At 42.4% G+C, this 25176-nt stretch overlaps 1 protein-coding gene across 6 annotated transcripts in view; it reads right to left on the bottom strand.

The window, feature by feature from the left end:
* foxp1b (forkhead box P1b) overlaps positions 1–25176 on the bottom strand; it is a 495107-nt gene that overhangs the window by 92176 nt on the left and 377755 nt on the right. For all 6 annotated transcript variants that reach the window (XM_078414505.1, XM_078414510.1, XM_078414506.1 and 3 more), the window contains one exon: positions 22773–22862. In XM_078414505.1, coding sequence (XP_078270631.1) covers positions 22773–22862 — 90 coding nt within the window. The remainder of the gene's footprint in view (positions 1–22772; positions 22863–25176) is intronic.

Below are 25176 nucleotides of genomic sequence, written 5' to 3'. Positions count from 1 at the left end.
ATTTACCGAGGAGAAGGATATTGAATTATGTGAGGTAAGCGAAACAAGTAGAGTAGTGATGGAAATTAGGAGGATTAAAGAAGAGGAGGTACGGACACTTTTGAAGAATATAAAAGTGGATAAGTCTCCAGGTCCTGATAGGATATTCCCTAGGACATTGAGGGAAGTTAGTGCAGAAATAGCAGGGGCTATGACGGAAATATTTCAAACGTCATTAGAAACAGGGATGGTGCCGGAAGATTGGCGCATTGCGCATGTTGTGCCTTTGTTTAAAAAAGGTTCTAAAAGTAAACCTAGCAATTATAGACCTATTAGTTTGACGTCTGTGGTGGGAAAATTAATGGAAAAGATACTTAGGGACAATATATATAATTATTTGGATAATCAAGGCCTGATTAGAAACAGTCAACATGGATTTGTGCCTGGAAGGTCATGTTTGACTAATCTTCTTGAATTTTTTGAAGAGGTTACCAGGGAAATTGATAAGGGCAAGGCTGTGGATGTTGTCTATATGGACTTCAGTAAGGCATTTGACAAGGTTCCACATGGAAGGTTGATTAAGAAGGTTAAATCGTTGGGTATTAATAGTGAGGTTGCAAGATGGATTCAACAATGGCTGAATGGGAGATACCAGAGGGTAACGGTTGACAATTGTATGTCAGGTTGGAGGCCAGTGTCTAGTGGAGTGCCCCAAGGATCTGTGTTGGGTCCACTGTTGTTTGTCATTTACATTAATGATCTGGATGATGGTGTGGCAAATTGGATTAGTAAATATGCAGATGATACTAAGATAGGTGGAGTAGTTGATAGTGAGGTAGATTTTCAAAGTCTACAGAGAGACTTGGGCCTTTTGGAAGGGTGGGCTGAAAGATGGCAGATGGAGTTTAATGCTGATAAGTGTGAGGTGCTGCATTTTGGTAGGACAAATCAAAATAGGACGTACAGGGTAAATGGTAGGGAATTGAGGAATGCAATGGAACAGAGGGATCTGGGAATAACTGTGCATTGTTCCCTGAAGGTGGAATCTCATGTGGACAGGGTGGTGAAGAAGGTGTTTGGTATGCTTGCCTTTATAAATCAGAGCATCGAGTATAGAAGTTGGGATGTAATGTTGAAATTGTACAGGGCATTGGTGAGGCCGAATCTGGAGTATGGTGTGCAGTTCTGGTCGCCAAATTATAGGAAGGATGTCGACAAAATGGAGAGGGTACAGAGGAGATTTACTAGAATGTTGCCTGGGTTTCAGCACTTAGGCTACAGAGAGAGGTTGAATAGGTTGGGTCTTTATTCTTTGGAGCGTAGAAGGTTGAGGGGGGACTTGATAGAGGTTTTTAAAATTTTGAGAGGGACGGACAGAGTTGACGTGGGTAGGCTTTTCCCTTTGAGAGTGGGGAAGATTCCAACAAGGGGACATAGCTTCAGAATTGAGGGACAAAGGTTTAGGGGTAACATGAGGGGGAACTTCTTTACTCAGAGGGTTGTGGCTGTATGGAATGGGCTTCCGGTGGAAGTGGTGGAGGCTGGCTCGATTTTATTATTTAAGAGTAAATTGGATAGGTATATGGATAGGAGGGGATTGGAGGGTTATGGTCTGAGTGCAGGTAGATGAGACTAGGTCAGGGAGAATGGTCGGCGTGGACTGGTAGGGCCGGACAGGCCTGTTTCCATGCTGTAGTTGTTATATGTTGTTATATGTAAACATTGTACACTGTAAACAATATATGAAATGAGAGAAAAAAAAGTTCAGTGTGTGTATATACACACATATGTAGATTATATATATATATATATAATATACATAACACACACATATATATATATATACACACACACACATACGTACATACAAAAAACAAACAATAATAGTCCAATAATAACACTAATAGTCTATGTAGTTCAGAGCTTATTTGAGGGTGTAGTGTTTAATAGCCGAATGGCTGTAGGGAAGAAGCTGTTGCTGAACCTGGACGTTACACAGCATAAATAATTTTCGTCTTTTATTAAAGTGTAACTGAAAAATGGAAGAAACATCTTTGTAACTTCCACCTTATGCACATTTACTTCTGTTTTTTTTACATGTTATCCTCATGCCTCTTCCCTGGTGTTGCTCACTGCACTACATAATAAAGTGTCATCGGCAATAAAATTACATCGGAGAAACCAAACTAGATGTCAACTTCTTTACATCGGCGAAACCAAACGCAGGCTCGGTGATCGTTTCGCTCAACACCTTCGCTCAGTCCGCCTTAACCAACCTGATCTCCCGGTGGCTGAGCACTTCAACTCCCCCTCCCACTCCAAGTCTGACCTTTCTGTCATTGGCCTCCTCCAGTGCCATAGTGAGGCCCACCGGAAATTGGAGGAACAGCACCTCGCATTTCGCTTGGGCAGCTTGCAGCCCAGCGGTATGAACATTGACTTCTCCAACTTTAGATAGTTCCTCTGTCCCTCTCTTCCCCTCCCCCTTCCCAGTTCTCCCTCTATCTTCCTGTATCCACCTATATCCTTCCTTTGTCCCGCCCCCTGACATCAGTCTGAAGAAGGGTCTCGACCCGAAACGTCACCCATTCCTTCTCTCCCGAGATGCTGCCTGACCTGCTGAGTTACTCCAGCATTTTGTGAAATAATAAAGTGTCAGATAGGTCCAGTCATCTATTTGCATTTGCTATTCTTCCACCAGCATTCTTTATGTTTAATCTTTGTGTTCGCAATTACTTTTAGTTTAGTTTAGCTTAGAGATACAGCGTGGAAACAGGCTCTTCGGCCCATCGAGTCCACGCCGACCAGTGATCCCTCGTATACCAGCACTATCCCACACAGTAGGGACAATTTACAATCTTCGCCAAAGCCAATTAACCTGTCCGCCTGCATAGTGTGGGAGGAAACCAGAGCACTCGGGGGAAACCCACACGGTTACGGGGAAATTGTACAAACCCAGTACAGACAGCAACCGTAGTCAGGATCGAACCCAGGTCTCTGGCGCTGTCAGGCAGCAACTCTACCGCTGCACCCCAGTGCCGTACTTCTGGGCAATCTGTTCCGCATTTTGAGCACAAACTCTGGGCTAATACGGATCCACCAAACCAAAAAATTGGAATCTTCCTTTATTTGGTGTGTTACACATGTCCAATTGGATCTCTCACACAAAGGCTGGTGGAATTGGGCAAAAAAATACGTTCGGCACAGTGCAAAGGTGATTTATAAAAATAATTTATGCTGAAACAAGATCAGTGTAATTCCAGATAGGGGTGTGTCCGACTTAGCAGTGCTTTGCTATGGAACACTGACTGATGCACACCAGACCATCAGGGAACACTCCCCATGGCAGACAAATAGCACTAACACACATTACGGCTGCCAGGGAAGAGAGAGAGGAGGCTGCCAAGGAGAGGGAGATGGCACTATGTTTTCGAAGGGGAGTATTAACATGTTAGTCGTCTGGAAAGCGTACAGTAGGGAAGACTCTAAGCACCTGGACAAGCATGGGTGAGAGGTGGTCAGGAGACCCACGTGCTCTGCTGTTCGTGGATAACAGCAGCAGGTAGCTAAAGTAATCTTCTAGAATGAGAATAGGTAAAAAATGCTGGAGGAACTCAGCGGAACAGGCAGCATCTCTGGAGAGAAGGAATGGGTGACATTTCGAAAAGGGTCTCGACCCGAAACATCACCCATTCCTTCTCTCCAGAGATGCTGCCTGTCCCACTGAGTTACTCCAGCATTTTGTGTCTATCTTCGGTTTAAACCAAGTTCCTTCCTACACATTCTAGAATGAGAAGCCTGGCCCTTGGAGTGCATCTGGGAGAAATTTCATGATCGAGACAATCGAAAGATTGCTGACATTCACGCATACTGATGACACCAATTGTCTTGTGTTTGCAAAATGGCAACACCTATATAAGGTGAGGAGGGGGGGGGGGGGGGGAGATTTAATAGGAACCTGGCCGTGTTTCTGAAATTGTTACGGGATGCAATTTCATTTCCAGTCTGAAATTACATTTATTGAAATTTCACCCAACACCCAAAAGTTTTTTTTTTAATGTACTGTGTTTCACGTTGTTTTGTGAGTTTTCAACCAAGGTCGTAGGTTGCTGCCAAACTTCCTATATCCACTGGCAAGGTGCAAATGTGGAAAGCTATGTGATTAATCTTAACCGATTTGTCTCGAGAATTCATATCATCTCTCTGTTACAACATCCAGTCAGTTTGAAAACTATTCCAAGATTTCAGAATCACAGTTTTACTCAGTCAATTTGATGTATCAAATGCTCCCGATGAGAAGACAACCTCATTGACATCAGTCATAAACTACTAGTTACTAGTTTGTGTAAGAAAATAACTGCAGATGCTGGTGCAAATCGAAGGTGTTTATTCACAAAATGCTGGAGTAACTCAGCAGGTCAGGCAGCATCTCAGGAGAGAAGGAATGGGTGACGTTTCGGGTCGAGACCCTTCTTCAGTCTGAAGAAGGGTCTCGACCCGAAACGTCACCCATTCCTTCTCTCCTGAGATGCTGCCTGACCTGCCGAGTTACTCCAGCATTTTGTGAATAGTTACTAGTTTGGATCTGTATGCCTTCTTCCCCATTTCTCGTGTCCACAAGCTTGTAAACTCTGATAAGGAAATGACTATTAACAAATTGTTTTTGTGCATAAATCATTCATTTTGTGCCAAGATAGATTGTGCCGGTGATCATTTCTGGATAAAGTCATACCTCTAATCGAACGGCCCAGACACTTTCATGTACAAGAAGATAGACACAAAATGCTGGAGTAACTCAGCGGGTCAGGCAGCATCTGCTGTGGAAAAGGATGGGTGATGTTTCAGGTCGGAACCCTTCTTCATGCACTTGTTCAGGACTGAGGAAGGGGACATCACCCATCCTTTTTTCACTAGAGACGCTGCTTCACCCGCTGAGTTACGTAGGGCAGAATGGTGGTGTAGCGGTAGAGCTACTGCCTTACAGCGCCAGAGACTCAAGTTCGATCCTGACTACGGGTGCTGTCTGTACGAAGTTTGTACGTTCTCCACCACCACCCCCCCCCCCACGTGGGTTTTCTCCGCGATCTTCAGTTTCCTCCCACACTCCAAAGATGTACAGGTTTGTAGGTCAATTGGCTTGGTATAAATGTAAATTGTCCCTAGTGTGTGTCAGATAGTGTTGTGTGCAGGGATCGCTGGTCGGTGCGGACTCGGTGGGCTGAAGGGCCTGTTTACAAACTACAACTTTATCCAGAAATGATCACTAGCACAATCTACCTTGAGTACAATATGTATGATTTATGTACGAAAAACATTTGTTAATAGAGTCATTTCCTTATCTAGAGTTTATAAGCGAGAAGGGGAAGGACGTATACAGATCCAAACTAGGCTGATGTCAATGAGGTTGTCTTCACATAAGGAGCAATTGATACATCAAATTGATACATCAAATTGACTGAGTAAAGCTGTGATTCTTAAATCTTGAAATAAATTTCAAAATGACTGGATGTTGTAAGAGAGATTATACGAATTCTCTAGACAAATCGGTTAAGATTAATCACATGGCTTTCCTCATCTGGGTTTTATCATACATCCTCTCTGGATTTTGAAACATCCAAATAGTTGACTGATGAAAACTTTTAAATTCATGCTTGTGCATTGTATTTAAAAAATATCAAATGCTGCTTGGCTAATATATCTCAAGGCACTCTGATTAAACTTCATTCTAAATGACTTTTTTTCTACATGTTTTTCGACCGAGCTCCAACCGTGTTTTACAAAATGTACTGGCCTTTAAAATTAAAATTGAAATAAAAAAACATGGATTGCCATCAAAATAATTAATTTTCATTCTCTTCGTAATGGAGGACAGAGATGTGTGGGGCGTCCGTCACCGTGCCCGTCCGAAACCAGCGCCACTGCGTCGCTAATGCTTTCAGCGATTTTAATTAATTCATTAATTTTGTGATGTTTAATTTTGAGGTTGGGCAATTGATGCAGAAATAAACAAGCCGTTTAAATCGTTTGAGTAGTAAATATAATTTAAGGAGACTGGATGAGAGTAACAATTGGAAGGTGCTCTAGATTCATCTCTCCAATCAGTCTGTGTTGGAAAGAGTGTGCAGGTCTATATTTTTATTAAGTTTTAATCAGGAGATTATTTTGCACATTGGAATAGCCTCACCTGAATAAATTCATACAAAGGCCATTCATCCACAATCTCCTGTCATTTGCAGAAAACAGGAAGTGGAAACTGGGTAGGAAGGAAATGCAGAGAAGGAATGGGTGACGTTTCGGGTCGAGACCCTTCTTCAGACCATGTGGAAACTGGGACCATGCTGAGAGTGGGGGAGGATGGCATACTGGTAGGGGAGAGGAATACTGAGAGACTCCCAGGGATAAGCGGAAGGGGCCATTAAATGGCAACAGTCAGGGCAGGGAGGTAGTTAGGGAGATGAATAACTAGGAAACTTAAGTTGGACAACTCAAATAGTTCAAGTTCCCTGGAGGCAGTCAACGAAATGATAGCTATTTGGTTAGCTTAAAAGCAGGCCGAAATCCTTTGGTCAAGGCCTGGTCTTTGGATAAGACCCACACCGTGAATGACCTCATATGAGTGGTAGATTTTCAAGGGAGTGTCATGAGAATTAGCATGCTTGTTCATGCACATGCCAAGCCACCTGCTTTCTTACGTATGCCACAGAAACAGAAGACCTGGACTTAAGGTGATATCACTGTTGTCGGTTGGATCAATAACAAGACGATGTATTGGAACGGGATTGAGAACCTTGTGCCATGGTGTTAACACAACAACATAACCCTCAACATAAGAGAGAGGAAAAGGTTGGTTGTTGACCGAGAGAAGCAAAGGGGTGAACACAAACTGTCCTTATCAACAGAGCTGCTGGAGAGATGGTCAATAGCTTAAAATCACCAGTAACCTAACCTGCTCCCTTCACACTGATGCGCTGATCAAGAAAGTGCATCAGTGCATTTACATTCTTGGGCATCTACGAAGATTTGGTATCTCCATGGGGATTCTCCTGAACTTGTACAGATGCGCTATAGATAGTATTCTGAAGGGATGCATCTCTGCCTGGTATGCCAACTACCCTGCCCTTGACTGCCTGAAGCTGCAGAGAGTGGTGAACACAGTCCAGTCCATCATGAGCTTGTTATTACTTCCTTCCATCCAGTCTATCTTCACCACGCGTTGCATCTGGTCGGATGGAATTATTACCAAGGATAACTGGCACTTTGGCCATTCCCTTTTCTTTCTTCTGCTTTCTGGGAAAAGATACAGGAGCTTGAAGGCCTGGATGTCCAGACTTAAGCTTGGACATCCATGCTTCATGCCAATTGCTATCAGACTTTCACATCCCTTTCCCAGAGGTGCTGCCATCTTTGTTTACTTGTAATTCTACCTCATTGGGTTATTCCATTGTAAAAAATAAATTTGCATCACAATCTTACATCATTCTGCTGTTTTACATTCACTTTATTTAACATTACTGTATGTGTACTGTTTACTGGGAACTTTATATGAACAAGGGATTTCATTCCACTTTGATATATATGACAATAAACTAATCCGATCAAAAGTATCCAACTGAATTTAGCCTTCAATTTTTTTAAAAGAAATTCCATCAGGTGGTATAAAAATATTACTTTACGTGATAACATTTCTTTACTTTGATTATTTATTCAGGTCTTCTTTCTTCAGCTAATGCTTGCATTACAACATCAGAAGGATGCAAGATTAGCTAGGCTTATGAAAGACAATTCCCATGGCTTGGTTTTGGTTCCTAACGAGATTGAAGAGGAATTTCGAGACTTTCTTTATTGGCCCTGGGTTTTTCCTTTTCTCGTTGCTCAAAGGAGTTTCACGGCTGTGGGGGTTAAGGTGGTGCTGACAGGAGAAAATGAAGTGTTTAGCCACACTGCTCCAACCATCAAAACGCTGGGCAGGCTTGATGGGCCGGTTTATTTATTAACTACCTGTTCATTTCTATGTCCAGAGCAAGCTTTAGCTGCCATTGCAAATCTTGTAGGCCGGACCTCCTTTGTTATTGTCCACTTCCAACCAACATTACTCGCAGACACTATTCTAAGACACTATTCTAAGGACATCCTTGTAATTGAGGCAGTGCAGCGTAGGTTCACGAGATTGATCCCTAGGATGGCGGGACTGTCATATGAGGAAAGATTGAAAAGACTAGGCTTGTATTCACTGGAGTTTAGAAGGATGAGAGGGGATCTTATAGAGACGTATAAAATTATAAAAGGACTGGACAAGCTAGATGCAGGAAAAATGTTCCCAATGTTGGGGGAGTCCAGAACCAGGGGCCACAGTCTTAGAATAAAGGCGAGGCCATTTAAAACTGAGGTGAGAAGGAACTTTTTCACCCAGAGAGTTGTGAATTTGTGGAATTGTCTGCCACAGAGGGCAGTGGAAGCCAATTCACTGGACGAATTTAAGAGAGAGTTAGATAGAGCTCTGGGGGCTAGTGGAATCAAGGGATATGGGGAAAAGTTGGGCACAGGTCACTGATTGTGGATGATCAGCCATGATCACAATGAATGGCGGTACTGGCTCAAAGGGCCAAATGGCCTCCTCCTGCACCTATTTTCTATGGTTCTGTTCTATGGTAGCTTGGAAAACCGAAACTAGAGATATAAAAGCCTTTAGTGAACAGACCAAAGCATACATTTTAGAAGTATTAAGATTCTGCACTGAAAAGAGGAACATAATTTCACTGCAAGGTAGATGTTTCTTCTATTTAGAAAAGTCAAATTGAAGTGACCCTACGCAGCAAACTTATTGACCCCATTCAAAAGCATTGGAATTTCTATATATTCAACAGCCACAATAATAGATTGAACCTGGATGGATTTAGACTTGATAGGTACAGTGCGGAAAGAGGCCCTTCGGCCCACTGAGTTCATGCTGACTAGCCGTCACCCCATACACTAACACTATCCTACCCACAAGGGACAATTCACAATTTTACCCGGGGCCAATTAGCCTACAAACCTGCACGTCTTTGGAGTGTGGGAGGCAACAGGGCCACCCGGAGAAAACCCATGCGGGTCACAGGGAGAACGTACAGACAGCACCCCGAGTCAGGATTGAACCTGGGTCTCTGGCGCTGTAAGGCAGCAGCTCCACCCCTGCACCGCTATGCTGTCCTATTTTAAACTCAAATATCACTGGATATCAAACATTTTTCCATAGACATTTAATTTCTGAAAAATATTAATGCATCCAACACCAAAATGATGGGTGTAAGCTATCACCGTGTAATACACTCAGGGGGAAATGAGAATAGATCATTTGTTTAACAAAGCATTGGAATAAAAAGGATTTGAGAAATGCATATTTTACATATACGTCCACCAACTGATCTCTCTGCAAACTGACTGACAGCTGAGGGATCCAGAGACCTGGAACATAAGCATTTCACTTTTCTATTAGTCGCTGATGTAAATAATCTGGTAGGCTATTTTTCTTTTGAGAGGTTGTGAGTATCATTGCCTGTGTATATAGATGTCACATTTGTGCAATGTAGCAGCATTATAGGAGAACTTTGCTCTCCCCCCACCACCCTCCCCCCCCCCATCGATATTTCCACGGCTGTTATGTTTGCATTCACATCCACGAGCCAATCTACCGATTTCTGAGAGGCTCACAGTGCCAATCAAGCAGCTTTTTTACCAAAATGCGTGCGTCATTTTTTTGAACTGTAATTGTGGGGGTGAATTTAAACCTCCTCGCACCATGTCCATGACAGAAAACCTCAGTGCTCCAACGGCAAGATTCATCAGCTCACAACACACTACAGACAGAACCAGGATAATGCTGTAGGAAAGAACTGCAGATACTGGTTTAAATCGAAGATAGACACAAAATGCTGGAGTAACTCAGCGGGACAGGCAGCATCTCTGGAGAGAAGGAATGGGCGACATCTCGGGTCGAGACCCTTCTTCATACCCGAAACGTCACCCATTCCTTCTCTCCAGAGATGCTGCCTGTCCCGCTGAGTTACTCCAGCATTTTGTGTCCAGCATCAGAATAATGTTAGATTAACGGCCCATTGCACATATCATTTTTTAACATGAGGTAATGACAATGGTCATCTGTTCTACCTTATATTAAGGAAATCATTGAAACCCTGTACAGTTGCCCTTCTAAAAATGGGACCAGCAATTGCAGAAGAAAACAAATTCTCTTGTCCCTTAAAAATTAAAAAGTGCATCATGCGCATGGAGGAAGAGCAGATTAAGTCATGGAAATGCAATAAAATGTCGAGTTCAAAAAACACTGCAAAATTGATTAAAACGTTAATGAGTTAAAAAAAAGTTTCCCCTACATAGCAAAAGTAGCCCATTATGTGAGGTGCACTGAGGTAGCTCAACAAGCTTATATAAAATGGAAGTATTATCGTTATTAAATTAATTTTATTGAATTCTGCTGTGGCAGTCAAGTGTCTTGCATGCTGTGCAGTTGAGTTTCCCTCTTGTGTGCTGTGAACTTCTCTGTACGATTTCTGCATGAGTACTGCTGCTAAATGTTCCTCAAGCTAAAGGGTCCACCAGTGGGTAACTTTATTTGTAATGAGCCCAGATGTTGCAGTGCCGATTGCAAGGACACATCGTAATCATCGTAGACAATGAAATCTACCGCTGGCAATGTCAACTTAAAGGTTGATCTCAATTACGGAGGCTACAGGTAAAGGTGGAGATCACTCCTGAGTGCTGCCATGGACAACTATGAAACATTGAAATCGTGAAGGGTAATGCAACTCTCAATGGAGTGCATTTTCTTTTACTTTGAGGCTCAAAAACAAAGCAGATCTTCCCCTAAAGCTGTATGCACACGAGTTAGGATCAACAAACTCACCAGAAAGGCTGGCTCTGTCCTGGAGGCAGAGTTGGATTCATGGGAGGTGGTCTTGGAGGGGAGGATTTTGCTCCTCAAACTGCGGAGCGTCCTGGACAATACAGCTCACCCCCTCCATGATGCACTGGTCAACCTGAGGAGCACCTTCAGCAACAGACTGGTTCCACCAAAATGTGGTACAGAAGGCAACAGGAAATTCTTCTTCCCTGTGGCTATCAAACTGTACAACTCCTCTCCCTTCTGTCATGGGGTCCCCAATCCTTTCCACTCATCACTTTAATTTCATGTTTCATGAATTTTGTGTTTTTTATGACTGTTGGCAGATAAATTTCCCTCCTGGGATAAATAAAGTTCTATCGTATTGTACCGTACATACAGCCTCCAGCTTCAGGTAGATTTGCTCCTCATCCCAATCCAAATTAAGAGAAATTAAACTGTTTAACTTATTGTAATTTCCCAATGTAACAACAGTGAACATTTATGTGACACGCAACCCAAATTATCATATCATATCATATACATACAGCCGGAAACAGGCCTTTTCGGCCCTCCAAGTCCGTGCCGCCCAGTGATCCCCGCACATCCCCAGCAGATGCCTCAGCTGTTCTTAGTCCCACCAGTAGTTTTGTGATGGGAAAGATCCCTCAAAGAAAATAGGACAGTACAATGGCGCAGCGGTAGATTTGCTGCCTTACAGTGCCTGCAGCGCCAGAGACCCGCATTTGATCCCGACTACAGGCGCTGTCGGGAGTTTGTACGTTCTCCCCGTGACCTGCGTGGGTTTTCTCCGGGTCCTCCGGTTTCCTCCCACACTCCAAAGACGAACACGTTTGTAGGTTTACTGGCTTCGGTACAGTTGTAAATTGTCCCTAGTGTGTGTAGGATTGTGCTACTGTAGGGGGGGATCGCTGGTCGGTGCGGACTCGTTGGGTCGAAGGGCCTGTTTCCACGCTGTATCTCGAAAACTAAAATTGAGAATTATTGGTCTGGCCTTAGAATGGTGGGCAAAAACTCCACACTATTGCAATAATCCATGTTCTGGCTGGCAAATCGAGTCATGGAGTATTACAAATGGAAACAGGCCATTTGGTCCACTCAATCTACCTTGACCAGCGGGTACCCATCCATATTAATCCCGTTTTCCAGTAATTGGCCCGTTGCCTTCGCTGCCTCAGTTATTAATTGCTCGTCTGGTCACTCCTTAAATGCGATTACCAATTCTGCTTCCATCATGCCAGTGCACTCCAGGACACACCGCATATTTTGGGTTAAACAAAAAAAAAAACCTCTCAGATCCTCTCCAAATTATATATTAGCTGGTCTACACTGCACTTGAAACTTGAACCAAAACATGATAAATGAACCAATAAATGCATTACAGCCCATTTTTGTCACCAAATTCCTTCAGCAGTTTTCATAACCACTGTTTGCAACTTTAAAGAGCTCTGAAAGGCACCAAGCCACCCCCAAATATAGACAACACACCAATTAGCAACTGATTGAAAGTAATTAATAATCCCCTTAGATTGAACAGGAGGGTTAATTAATTCTCAGCAGAGGACACGTGTTCGGCTGTGCATAGTTAAGTGGAGGTTGGAGGTACAATTGGAAACAATTGATGTTGCAATCTGATTGACTCCATGATGATTGACCATCAGGCTATTGAACGCTTTGAACTGCAACTGAACTCCGAAGTATGAACCGCCTTGATTACAGTAGGGACTTTGGGCTTTGTGTTTGATTTTGCATTATGTTTTTTTTAACTTATTGAACTTTTTGTTGTTTATTATGGTATTTATTTTAGACTTTAGAGATACAGCGTAGAAACAGGCCCTTCGGCCCACTGAGTCCGCACCGACCAGTGATCACCCCGTACACTAGCACTATCCTACGCACAATCTACAAAAGTCAATTAACCTACAAACCTGTACATCTTTGGAGTGTGGGAGGAAACCAGAGCACCTGGGGAAAACCCACGTGGTCATGGGGAGAACGTATAAACTCCGTACAGATGGCGGCCGGAGTCAGGATCGAACCTGGGTCTCTGGCGCTGTAAGGCAGCAACTCGACCGCTGTGCCACCGTGCGTTTACATACCTGTAGGGCTGCTGCAAGTAAGAATTTCATTGTTCTGTTTCGGGACATGTGATAATAAAATACTCTTGGTTCTTGCCTACTCTGGACACTTCCAACAGGTGTAAATATTCAGTCACTGTAGCAATCATGACCAGTACAATGCCCAAATATGTGTCAGATGCCATATTTGAAACAAGTGAACATCCATGACATTACAATGAGCACTGGAGTGACAAATTATGTAGCCTGACATTAATCTGATCTCCAGTCTTGCACAAAAAATCAAATCTGAATCAGACAAAATTGACTGTGGTCAACTCTGAAGGCACCAGGAAATAACAGCAGAAAATGCTCAGCATGTCAGGCGTCATGATATTCATATTATAGAAATAGTTACTAACTGTAACTGAGTTATTTGTGAGTGTGTATGTGTGTGCAGCCTAGCTGTGATGTACAGAGCAGATTACATTGCTTCTTGCAGCACATAAATCGTTCAGATCCGTCTGATATGAAGCCGTGCCGAGTACACATTTTAAAAGGTGACATTTGATATTTAAAGGCGATGCTACGTTCTGGAGACAAATGAAAGTCGGAAATTTCCTACAGGATAGGTTGAGAGAGAATGTTCCAATGCACATTAGTAGCAAAAGGATAATCGGCGGAAGAGTGGATCCTATTACAGGACAAAAAAATCTTCTCGAGGAAGCCGGGTATCAGATGAGTCCTTTTCACCTGCCATTGGTGGAGAAGCTGATGCTCTAAATACAGCATTTTAAAGGAAAAGGATAAAAATAGCTAAGAGGAAGAACCGCACAAAAAAAAATTTAAAAGCTTTTTGTAGTGCAGTCTACGTACTGTGTGCTATGCCATCAAATTTCAATGGAAAACCTGAGGTAATTGAAAATAGGAAACATAATTTTAAGGTGAAGGGAAAAAGATTTAATAGGAACCTGAGGGGTAACCTTTTGCACACAAAGGGTGGTGGGTGCCAGAGGAGGTAGTTGAGGCTGGGACTATCCCAACATTTAAGAAACATTTGTTCAGGTGCATGGAATAGGACAGATTTGAAGGCATATGGACCAAAGGCAGACAGGTGGGATGTTGGCCGGTGAGGGTATGTTGGGCCAAAGGGCCTGTTTCTATACTGTATGACTATATGCCATATTCCATACTCTATGACTCCATTGCATAAGTTGCCTCATCCACAATTTTAATTGCAGGTCCTCCATCCACAAGAAACAATAACACAGGGATGATGGTCAATCATCAGAGTTCTGGCTTGCTCCAATTTACCCCGAGAATACTTGTGGACTAACTCACACAGGTCTTTTTTTCTCCATTTATCCTTTTATTTTGAATTAGCTTCACCGGTTAAGTTTAAGGAAAAATACAGTGCAGACAATTTGTGAGATTCCTCGTCAGTGAAACCTCAGTGACAGCTGCAACTTGACATTTTGCTGATCGCTGCTTTGATGCCCTTTGTCCCAGCATTCCCCCAGCATTCCAGTCTGATGACCACACTCCCCTCGAGAAATCACCGCTTCTACTTCTCTGTAATAACAAGTATATCGATTTGAGACTGGCACGCATCTTGAAGACTCAGCTTTTCCTGTCCTTTTGGATGGCCGAAGGTGGACACAAAGTACTGGAGTAACTCAGCGGGTCAGGCAGCATCTCTGGAGTAAAGGAACAGGTGACATTTTGGGTTGGGACCCTTCGCCCAAAGACGGGTCTCGACCCGAAACGTAACCTATTCCTTTTCTCCAGAGATGCTGCCTGGCCGGCTGCAGTTACTCCAGCGCTTTATAGACAACAGACAATAGGTGCAGGAGGAGGCCATTCGGCCCTTCGAGCCAGCAGCGCCATTCAATGTGATCATGGCTGATCATTCACAATCAGTACCCCATTCCTGCCCTCTCCCTATACCCCCTGACTCCGCTATCATTTAGAGCTCTATCTAACTCTCTCTTGAAATCATCCCGAGAATTGGCCTCCACTGCCTTCTGAGGCAAAGAATTCCACAGATTTACAACTGTCTGAGTGAAATGGTTTTTCCTTATCTCCGTTCTAAATGGCCTACCCCTTATTCTTAAACGGTGGCCCCTGGTTCTGGACTCCCCCAACATTGGGAACATGTTTCCTGCCTCCAGCGTGTCCAATCCCTTAATAATCTTATATGTTTCAATAAGATCCCCTCTCGTCCTTCTAAATTCCAGTGTATATAAGCCGAGTCGCTCCAGTCTTTCAACATACGACAGTCCCGCCATTCCGGGAATTAACCTCGTGAACCTACGCTGCACTCCCTCAATGACAAGAATGTCCTTCCTCAAATTTGGAGACCAAACTGCACACAGTATTTTGTGTCCATCTTTGGTGTAAACCAGCATCTGCAGTTCCTTCTGATAACCTTTGGATGGCCAGTCATTTGCACTCCCTAACTGACTCTGGCAGACTCTAAATGGCCGCCCCTTGCACTGTACAATCCAGGAAACATTCGACCTCTCTCATCCTTCGAAATCTGAAACTTCAGCCTGGTCAGCTGGAGGCAGTACCTTCAAACATGGTCCACCAGGACAGGAATGGTGCTGAAATCCCACATAGCTCAGCAATCGCAGGCATCATCTCAGAAATGTTTTCTTTCTTCCCTGTTTTTTGATCTGTTTCTTGGCAGCTTGTTTCCCTGATCTAATTCCCTGCTCACCAAATTGTCAGTCTTTAAGGTGTGTAGAAATTGTACTCAGTGAAAGCCACAATCAGTGCGAATCTGGGCTTTAGAAAATTCTAAAATACTATTGATAGGTATGAACTGTTTATCTTTGAGAGATCAGAATGAAGAAGACTGCTGACCCAAAACATCTCATATACATTTCCTCCACTGATGCTGACTGACTCACTTTTCAGCTCACAAAGTTTATGTTAAACATTATGCTAAGACTGCACATAATCCATATCCCTCTATTTTCTGCACATCCACATGCCTATCCAAAAGCCTCTTAAATGGCGCTATTGTATCGGGTCTCTACCACTACCCCTGGCAGCACGATGCACGCACTCACCACCCGCTGTGAAAAAAACCTGCCCCACACATCTCTTTTCAATTTTGGCCTAATCGCCTTAAAACTGTGCGCTCTAATATTTGACATTTCCGCCCTGGGGAAATAAGGTTCTGTCTACCCTCTCTATGCCTCTCATACTTTTATATACTTCTACCAGGACTGCCCTCAACCGCTTGTGTTTGAACAAGTTAAATGTGTTAATTTAAGGTAATAGAAAGGTTTCATATGAAGAAAGACTGGATAGACTCGGCTTGTACTCGCTGGAATTTAGAAGATTGAGAGGGGATCTTATAGAAACTTACAAAATTCTTAAGGGGTTGGACAGGCTAGATGCAAGAAGATTGTTCCCGATGTTGAACAAGGGGTCACAGTTTAAGGATAAGGGGGAAGTCTTTTAGGACCGAGATGAGAAAGTTTTTTTTCACACAGAGAGTGGTGAATCTGTGGAATTCTCTGCCACAGAAGGTAGTTGAGGCCAGTTCATTGGCTATATTTAAGAGGGAGTTAGATGTGGCCCTTGTGGCTAAAGGGATCAGGGGGTATGGAGAGAAGGCAGGTACGGGATACTGAGTTGGATGATCAGCCATGATCATATTGAATGGCGGTGCAGGCTCAAAGGGCCGAATGGCCTACTCCTGCACCTATTGTCTATGTTTCTATGTTCATGGGAAATCGCTGAATGAGATCTCCACATACAGAGTGGGGTCGGGCGGGGGAAGGATGCAGGCATCTGGCGTCACTGAATGAAACTATCATGAAGGTATATACCCAAAACACTTTTTTTTTTAAACTCAGATGAACGCAAAAAGCTGGAGTAACTCAGAGGGACAGGCAGCATCCCTGGAGAGAAGGAATGGGTGATATTTCAGAGTCTGAAGAAGGGTCTCAACCCGAAACATCACCCATTCTTTCTCTCCAGAGATGCTGCCTGTCCCTCTGAGTTACTCCAGCTTTTTGTGCCTATCTTTGGTTTAAACCAGCATCTGCAGTTCTTTCTTACATGCTCTTAGGTGACCATTTGATAAGCCATAAACCTAAAAGCAATGCTATGGGATCAGGGTGGTGGTGAACAGACTGAATAACTCTTCTTGGGTGGGAGCTCCTGCCACATGTGGTGGCAGGCAGTAGATGGGACTATTCGGTGAACTTTGGTAGCGTTGTCAGCGCCACAACATGGCGACATGTCTACTGTCTGAGTGAGGTTTGCTGTATGTTTTTCACCAGACTGGATGCAAAACAAAGCATTTCATTGTACCTACGTACACGTGACAATTAAGTATCATTGAATCATTAGCTTCCTTGGCTAGCTGGACTGTGTGGGCTGAATGAACTTGGACGGTTCCTGAGGTTTCTGTGATTCAACTAAGAAAAATAAAAGTGCACTGATGACAAATTTTAGGAACTGATAAATCAAATGTTATGAAGAAATACACACATTTCATCACTTGTGCAATGTGATGGAATTTTTGGACCACAGAGCGAAATTAAAAAAACAACTTAACAGGAGCAGATCTGGTTTGATCTATTAGTTACATCAAGATTACTGAAAATTACACCCACGAAACAATGTTCATCTCACAGGCCAAAAATAGTTTTCTCAACAATTACATTTGTGGTATATATGATGCATGACCAGGTACTAAATATAAACGCATGTAAATTCCATTGTCAAATGCTGATCAATTAGTAGCACATTTGCTGAAGCTTTTCATCTTTTTGACCACTTTGACCACATTCTCCAACTAAAATTCGGGGTACTGAGTCAAAGCAAGAAAACAAATCAGACATGACTACATTCGTCAACACTCCCTTCTACCTACGCTCAAAAGCAAGACTGTAAAGCTGCTGATTTTATTTTTTATCTCCACTGAATTGGAGACAGTTCGCGGACAAAATAATCTTAAACAAATTTGCTTTAAAATCTCGAATTCAATTTTGGAAATTTGACAGTTCTCGACTTGCGTTGTTTCTAAATGAATTTAGTTCCTGATCTTTATTTTTTAAACAAAACATTTCTGAAAAAGGAGCCTAAAAGGAGTTTGGATATACCACCACCACCACTACAAGCTGCTAAAACCTAAGGCGTGCACTTCACACAAAAACTCTTACTCATCTTTATTTTCAGTGGAAAATATGTTTACGAGTTTGCTGTTATGCACAATACTTGATTATTTTTCCAAGTAAAATTCAAGTTACATTCCATTTGATTAAAACGAGCGTAGGAAGGAACTACGACTGCTGGTTTAAACTGAAGATAAGCACAAAATGCTGGAGTACTGTAACTCAGCGGGACAAGCACTGGATAGAAGGAATGGATGACGTTTCGGGTCAGGACCCTTCTGGCTGGCTAGTTTCTAGCCAGGGGACTGGCTAGAAATTTGTTAGCACCTGAAAGGGGGAATTGGTCAAAATGCTGATGCTGAAACTATGTATAAAAATATTAGAAAATACAGTCTGAAGAAGGGTCTCGCCCCGAAACGTCACCCATTCCCTCTCTCCTAGATGCTGCCTGACCTGCTGAGTTACTCCAGCATTTTGTGATACCTTCGATTTGTACCAGCATCTGCAGTTTCCTACAGAAAATACTGGAAATACTCAGTCAGGCAGGCAGCATTGTTAGCCTGTAAAGTTAACTCTGATTCTTTCTCCGTAGATCCTGCCTGACCTGCTATATAAATCCACCATTCTGTGTTTTTATTTCAAAGGTTTTATGTGATAGTTAAAAAGATGCTTTGGTTGCGGTCTCCCACTAGGTTCAGTAAAGTCCGAGACCTTGCCATCAAATTGGCCTTCCATTATAGAAAGGTTCTTCCATCATGAATTGTGACGGATAGCGGGTTAAACTGGGGCAGGGGTTAGATTTTCAGGGAAGAGACCTCCGATATTTTGCACAGGTTGTTGTAGTGCTGGTGGAGGAGGAGGAGGAGGAAGGGCAGGTGAAGATTTTGAGATCGCTACCATTGCAAAGGAGGAAGAAAGGGTTGAGGATCAGATGTATGGCCTTGCTGTAAGACTAGGGGAGAACAGTCATTGCAGCTAAGTCAAGTGTGCAACTGGTAGCTGAAGTAGGGCTACACAAACTGGATGTTTATCGGTATTCGGGTGGGAGAGACTTCATCAGCAGTTGGAGACCAAGGTTTGCGGGATTGAGGGACATAACTGCTCATTGCAAGGAAGTCAGGAGTTGAGTCTAGGAAAATATCCGGAGTCAGGAGTGGGAGGCAGGTGGAAGATTGTTATGAAAGGGTCTCCTTGTAAGCTGGTCTGGACCTTGAGGTCCCCATGAATGCAACAGGATGGGATAAAGTTTATCCTGAGGTACACACAGATACATAATCACTTAAAGGGAATCTACCTGCAATACTGGTTCAAAGGCTTGCTTCTGCAGGTAATGCCGACCAAGCATGTGACATTGAAGATTATGGAATTGGCAACCAGGTACACATGGCACATCACTGAATGCCTCAGCACAAGCCAGGATTTCCCATGGACGAGCAGAACAATCATAAGGAAGTCCTACCATGGTTCGATTACCAGCCTATTACCATTCCATAATTTTAAAAGAAAATGAAAGATAGCAAGTTTATTGATTAACAAAGGCAAGGTTTCCTTTTTTTTTTTCTTCTTTTAAAGGAATTGTGTCAAATGTAATGAATTATTCTTTATCTTAAAGTAATATTCTATATTTCATGGGGAAAAAACCTTCAGTTCCACACTGGCTGAAATTTCTACCACCTTTTCTGGTAGCATCAGTGAACAAAAACTGGTTTCTTCCTGTCACGGTCTCCAAACACTGATTGAGACCAAGGTGTATGCCTTCAGATGAATGAATCACCCTTGGTTCAGTTGTAGCGTTTCTGTCTCCCTCTCAGATAGATTGGATTAAAGCCTCTTTCCAGACAGCGCCAATGAATAAATAGCACAGGGACAGACCAGCATACAAGACTGACATCTTGCAGACACAAAAAGCTGGAGAAACTCAGCGGGTCGGGCAGCATCTCTGGAGAAAAGAAATTGGTGATGTTTAGGGTCGATACCCTTCTTCAGACTGAGAGTCAAGGGAAAGGGAAACTAGAGATATAGATGGTACTTAGGACAAATGAATGGGAGATATGCAGAAAGCAACGATAATCAAGGAAATGTGGGATAGGTGATAATGAGTTATACAAGCAGCGGATCTGAACAGGAGGAGAGTAAAATGGGTAAGCTGACTAGGGTGGGGAGGGATGGAGAGAGAGGGTGGGGAGGGATGGAGAGAGAGGGGATGCAAGGGTTACTTGAAGTTGGAGAAATCGTTGGAAGCTGCTCAAGCACAATACAAGGTGCTGGTCCACCTGACATCTTCCAAATGTATTCATGTTTGAGCAGTTTTGGAAAAGAGACGCACCTTATCCCAACTCTACCTCGTTGATGCGAGTCCCCAGCTTTGGTTCTTAAAGGGATGGTTGGAAATTGCCGATTAAAACTCGAGTTCATTTAAAAATGGCCAATTACTCCACCAGACCCAAAAGCAAACCAAATGTCTCAAACAACCCTCCATGCTTCCTGACTTATCTAAGGCCTGTTCAAAATTGTCTGATTTTGTGTAACCCTCGCTGGCTAACTGAGTGGATGTGGGGATAAGTGTGGAATGTATTGCCAGCATTCGAATGAACTCCACTATCCTACTTCTTTTGTCATTCTTCCTGTCACCCAAACTGGGCATGTGCGATATAAGCTTGGACTGGATAGGGTCCTGATACAACTACTGTCTACTTTTGAGGCCCTCAAGTGTAAGACCGTATCGAGGTCCTACCCAGGCAGAATGCAATGGTTGGTTGGAAATAACATAATATTGTCAATTATATCTGCCTGCAGGGAAATGAGATAATAACATAAATCCTTTCCTCTAATCTTTATCTGGAATATTATATTCTATAAATTCATTAATACCGCACTTCCCCACTCCCCTCAACTGCTGATAGTGAGAGGGGAGGGGGGGGGGGAGGAAGGGGCAGCAGAAAAGTACCCAAGAATAATGGCACAATGTTGGCTATTATACAGACAAAACTTTTACACAGATATCCTGTAATAATTATCTGATTGATACAAAGATAATACTGTTCTGTAACTACAATAAATGGAAGGAAATTAGCTAACGTTCGGATATTTACCATAATTCATAACAAACCATGACGATGTTATCTAGACCATGCCTAATAATTCGGGAATGTAAATTAAAGTATTAGCTACACTGGTTAAATATCTCTCTGCCCTGATATTGTATCTTAGATTCCGTGCCATTAGCCAAACCATTCACTTCATTGTCGTATTTATCTGGATTCACTGTTGTATGTTGTTCCCATTTAACACACACTCGTGTGTAGGAAAACCCAGAATTGAGAATTTTAAGAAATGAAACATCAGGATGTAAAATGTACAAGGGCCATTGTCAGAGAAAGAATTCAAGCGTACAAAATATGTTGCCAAAGTGTACTCTCCACCCAGTTATCAACACAGGATACAACCAAGCTTGTTTACTTCTTACAATTCAATGCATACAAAAAAGGTCTCAGTACAGCTCTGTTGTCAGGTCAATAATTAGTGTTGAAATACTGAAATATCCAGATAAACTTGTACCACACTTCCCTCCCTCAAATACTTGTCAAAGGTCCACTTTCCTTCCCTGGGTTACTCCCCATTCGTCTTCTGTAAATTGTCAGATGTGCATTTGCTGGGTGGCGGTTGCAAGAGTAACCCTTTGCATCCACAACTTCATTTCAAGCACTTAGACGGCTTGGATGAGTGATGACCACAGCCCATGTAATATTGCACGCCAGCACGTTCCGACAGAGCATAGCTGTACCTCCACGATACAAACTTAGCGGATCAAATTGCACGTTTATGCAATATGACACAATCAGAAGAAAAAAAACACAATGCCTAACATTAGAAAATGACAGTCTTTTATTGTTGGGCTTCAAATAAGGTGGTAAGGATTTAAAAAAAAAATCTTTGATGGCTTTAAAAGAAAGCTATATAAAGCAACAACAGGGGGCTGAAGCTTGTAAACCACAGGAGAAAAGCTAAGTAATTCCTATTCCACTTTTGATGGCTGTTAGAAATTCTATTTAAAAAAAACATCACCAGAAGGAGAGAATCTCATGAGGTTACAGTCATATCCTGTGATCGTGCATAATGTGCTTCAAAAGTTGGTTTTCTACCAGTTCTGTTGATCAATTTCACCTCCTTCAGTCTCTCTTGTCTCGATCATGTTTACATCAGTCGTGACTCAGTGACAAGTGTCACCTAGGCAAGAGGAGTGGACCTGTCACGGTGATTTATGAGCGCATCAAACTACGACTTGTCCAAACTGAGGCCCACAGTTCATTAATTAGAGTATTGTGACTTTGAAGACTCTACGCTCAGACTGCAGGGTTTTCGTATATTTGCCTTAATTTATACGCTCGGAAATGCGTATCTCCAAGGAGAAACTGAAACTCACTGTCTTTGAACTTCTTCTGACTACGCAATAATCATTCCTTTGTCCATCATGGAGACTGCATTCCCTAGTCATTAATGCACATTGAACTACAGCTGATGAGTAAGCCTCTCTGAATTACAATGCAGAAATGAAACAAAGCTGAGACTGCTGGAAAGCCTTCATTGCAGGCGTATCGCACAATCACATGGCTCTTCTCTCTCTCTCTCTCTTTGCCATTTCCTTTTTTAATTACGTCTTATTATTTTGCAATACACATATAAATACATGGACACGCGTACCTCTTTCGTAGGTTTCCCTGCATGCTGTTGCTGCAGAAGCTGTAGATGTAACTGTTCTTGCTGTTTCTTATAAAACTCCTGAAGCTGTTGCTGTTGTAAAAAGGTAATAAAACACAAATTTTTTTAAAAATTAGAAAAAAATAATAAGCGTTTTAAATATTTTTCCTGTCACGGCATCAAGGTGCAATTTGAAAAGAGATACACAGACACGTCCTCTTATCAACACTTTTCCGACCTTTTTAGATTGAAACTTGCCAATAAATCCCTCAGTGTACGAACTATTCTTCGCATTATCATTTGAAAACTAATCTTTAAAATGGTCTGATGAAAACATGCCATTTTCCACAGTAAGTAATTAAAATATGGCAAGATGTGACCTTTGTCTGTACGAAGAAAGCCCAAAGATGTCCTTGCTGAGAATACATGGCTATTCACAGACCAGTCAATGTAATAATTCAAGGGAGTAATTATTAGCAATTTTCTAAACAGGTCACTCAAAAGTGATCCGTAAGCAAGAGCAGTCAACCTCCTCTAATATATCTGGCACAAGGGCACAGCACCAGAATTAGTAGCCTTATTTCAGCAGCCGTCTCAATGGGAGAAAAAAACCCCAAATTAAAATCTGCATTTGACAAAAGCTTCATTTTCACAGGGAACTGAAGTCACTTTTGATCAGTGCGGCCCAAATTCACTCACTCCACACACTTCCTCATTGTGGTACCACAAGAAAAAACATTTTCCACAGGGAGTTATTGGCCTGTGCCAGGTACTGCAGCTGTGTGTAAAATGAACAAGGCTTCGGGAAGTTATATCTTGCATTAATATTGATCACTGCAGACAGAATTCAACCTTGTGAGAGAAAAAGACTGTGTTGCAAATCAGCTTAATTTTAATTCCAGTTGCCTTCATAGATTGCAAATTCTTCATCTAGAGGTGCAGAAGCCCTTTCCAAACAAAAACAAGATGACTTATATAATACTCAATACAATTTCATGTAATTGCTAATTTACAGTACAACTTGCTACCATCTGGGCCTAACAAGGATCTCCAGAGTAATGTTCAAAATTATCATCCTATTTAAAATGTTTGTCCAATTATATTAGTGTAAATACTTGATGGACAGCTTCTCTGTGAAGTGATGTATTAATGTATTTTGTAAGTTGCTTACGGCAATACAGGTTAGTAAACCTATGCACTGCACTCTGATGGGGGATGATTACATTAAGACTGACTCTTTTGCTACCAGTGGATTCATTAATTCAGACGTTTAACTTGAGCAGAACATATGGTGCAATGCCACTAGGAAGTATTGTTAATAAACAAGCCAGGCACCACTTTAGCAATTTTAGTGCAAATATATGGGGCAGCATTGACAAAGTCTAATCTTCACCTTGGTTGGAAACGCCAAAAGGGAATAATGACAAAATTAATAACAAAACCTAATCCTAAATCTAATCATAACCCTAAGCAAACAACATTTATAATAACCATGTGAAGGGTTATTTGGCTCGTTTATATTAGTTAGTTATTAGTGGTTGGAGATGAAAGGTAAGATGCCCAGGAAAATAAATGTGACCTTATCCTAAGGTTATCATGTGGAAAAATTCCAGATTCAGTTCAAAAGTTGCTGGAGAAATTACCTAAGATGCTAAATGTTCTTTGCAGGACAGTCTGGTTGCTATTATATATTGAGGGGATCGAGTGAGTACAATTGGAAAGATCTCACAGAGCACATGATATTATTCTGCATTTTAGAACACGGTTGTGTGACCAGAAGAGGCCTAGTTCACAACATTACCAATGTGAAGCAGAACAAAACGCAAGTGCTCAGTACCCCTCGCACTATCTGATCGGGAAAGTGGACAGACAACTTTTCAGGTCAGGACCCTTCTTCAGACACAAAACATCATCTCTCCAACTCTCTCCACAGATGCTGCCTGGCCTGCTGAGTTTCTCCAGCACTTTTGTTTTTTTAAATCATGAAACTATGAGACAGAGGAGCAGAATTAGACCATTCAGCTCACCGAGACTGCTTCACCATTCGATCATGGCTGATCTAATTTTCCCTCTCAACCCCATTCTCCTGCCTTCTTCCCATGACCTTTGACGCACTTACTAATCAAGAATCTATCAATCTCCGCTTTTAAAATGCCCAATAACATGGCTGCCACCGCTGTCTGTGGCAATGAATTCCACACATTCACCACCCACTGGTGAAAGAAATTCTTCCTCATCTCCATTCTAAAAGTTACATCCTTTTATTCTGAGGCTGTGCCCTCTGGTCCTAGACGCTCCTCGTCTCATTTTGGTCCATGTTCCATTATCTGCAATCTTTTGTACCACGATGTGAAGCTCAGATCAATCCCAGTGGACTGCAGAGCTCAGCCTTGGACAATTTTAGGTC

The sequence above is a fragment of the Rhinoraja longicauda genome, chromosome 17 (genome assembly GCF_053455715.1).
Source record: "Rhinoraja longicauda isolate Sanriku21f chromosome 17, sRhiLon1.1, whole genome shotgun sequence".
In the NCBI taxonomy this organism is placed as follows: domain Eukaryota; kingdom Metazoa; phylum Chordata; class Chondrichthyes; order Rajiformes; family Arhynchobatidae; genus Rhinoraja; species Rhinoraja longicauda.
Note: the sequence above shows the minus strand (reverse complement) of the source record. Positions and strands in the feature narration are given on the sequence as shown.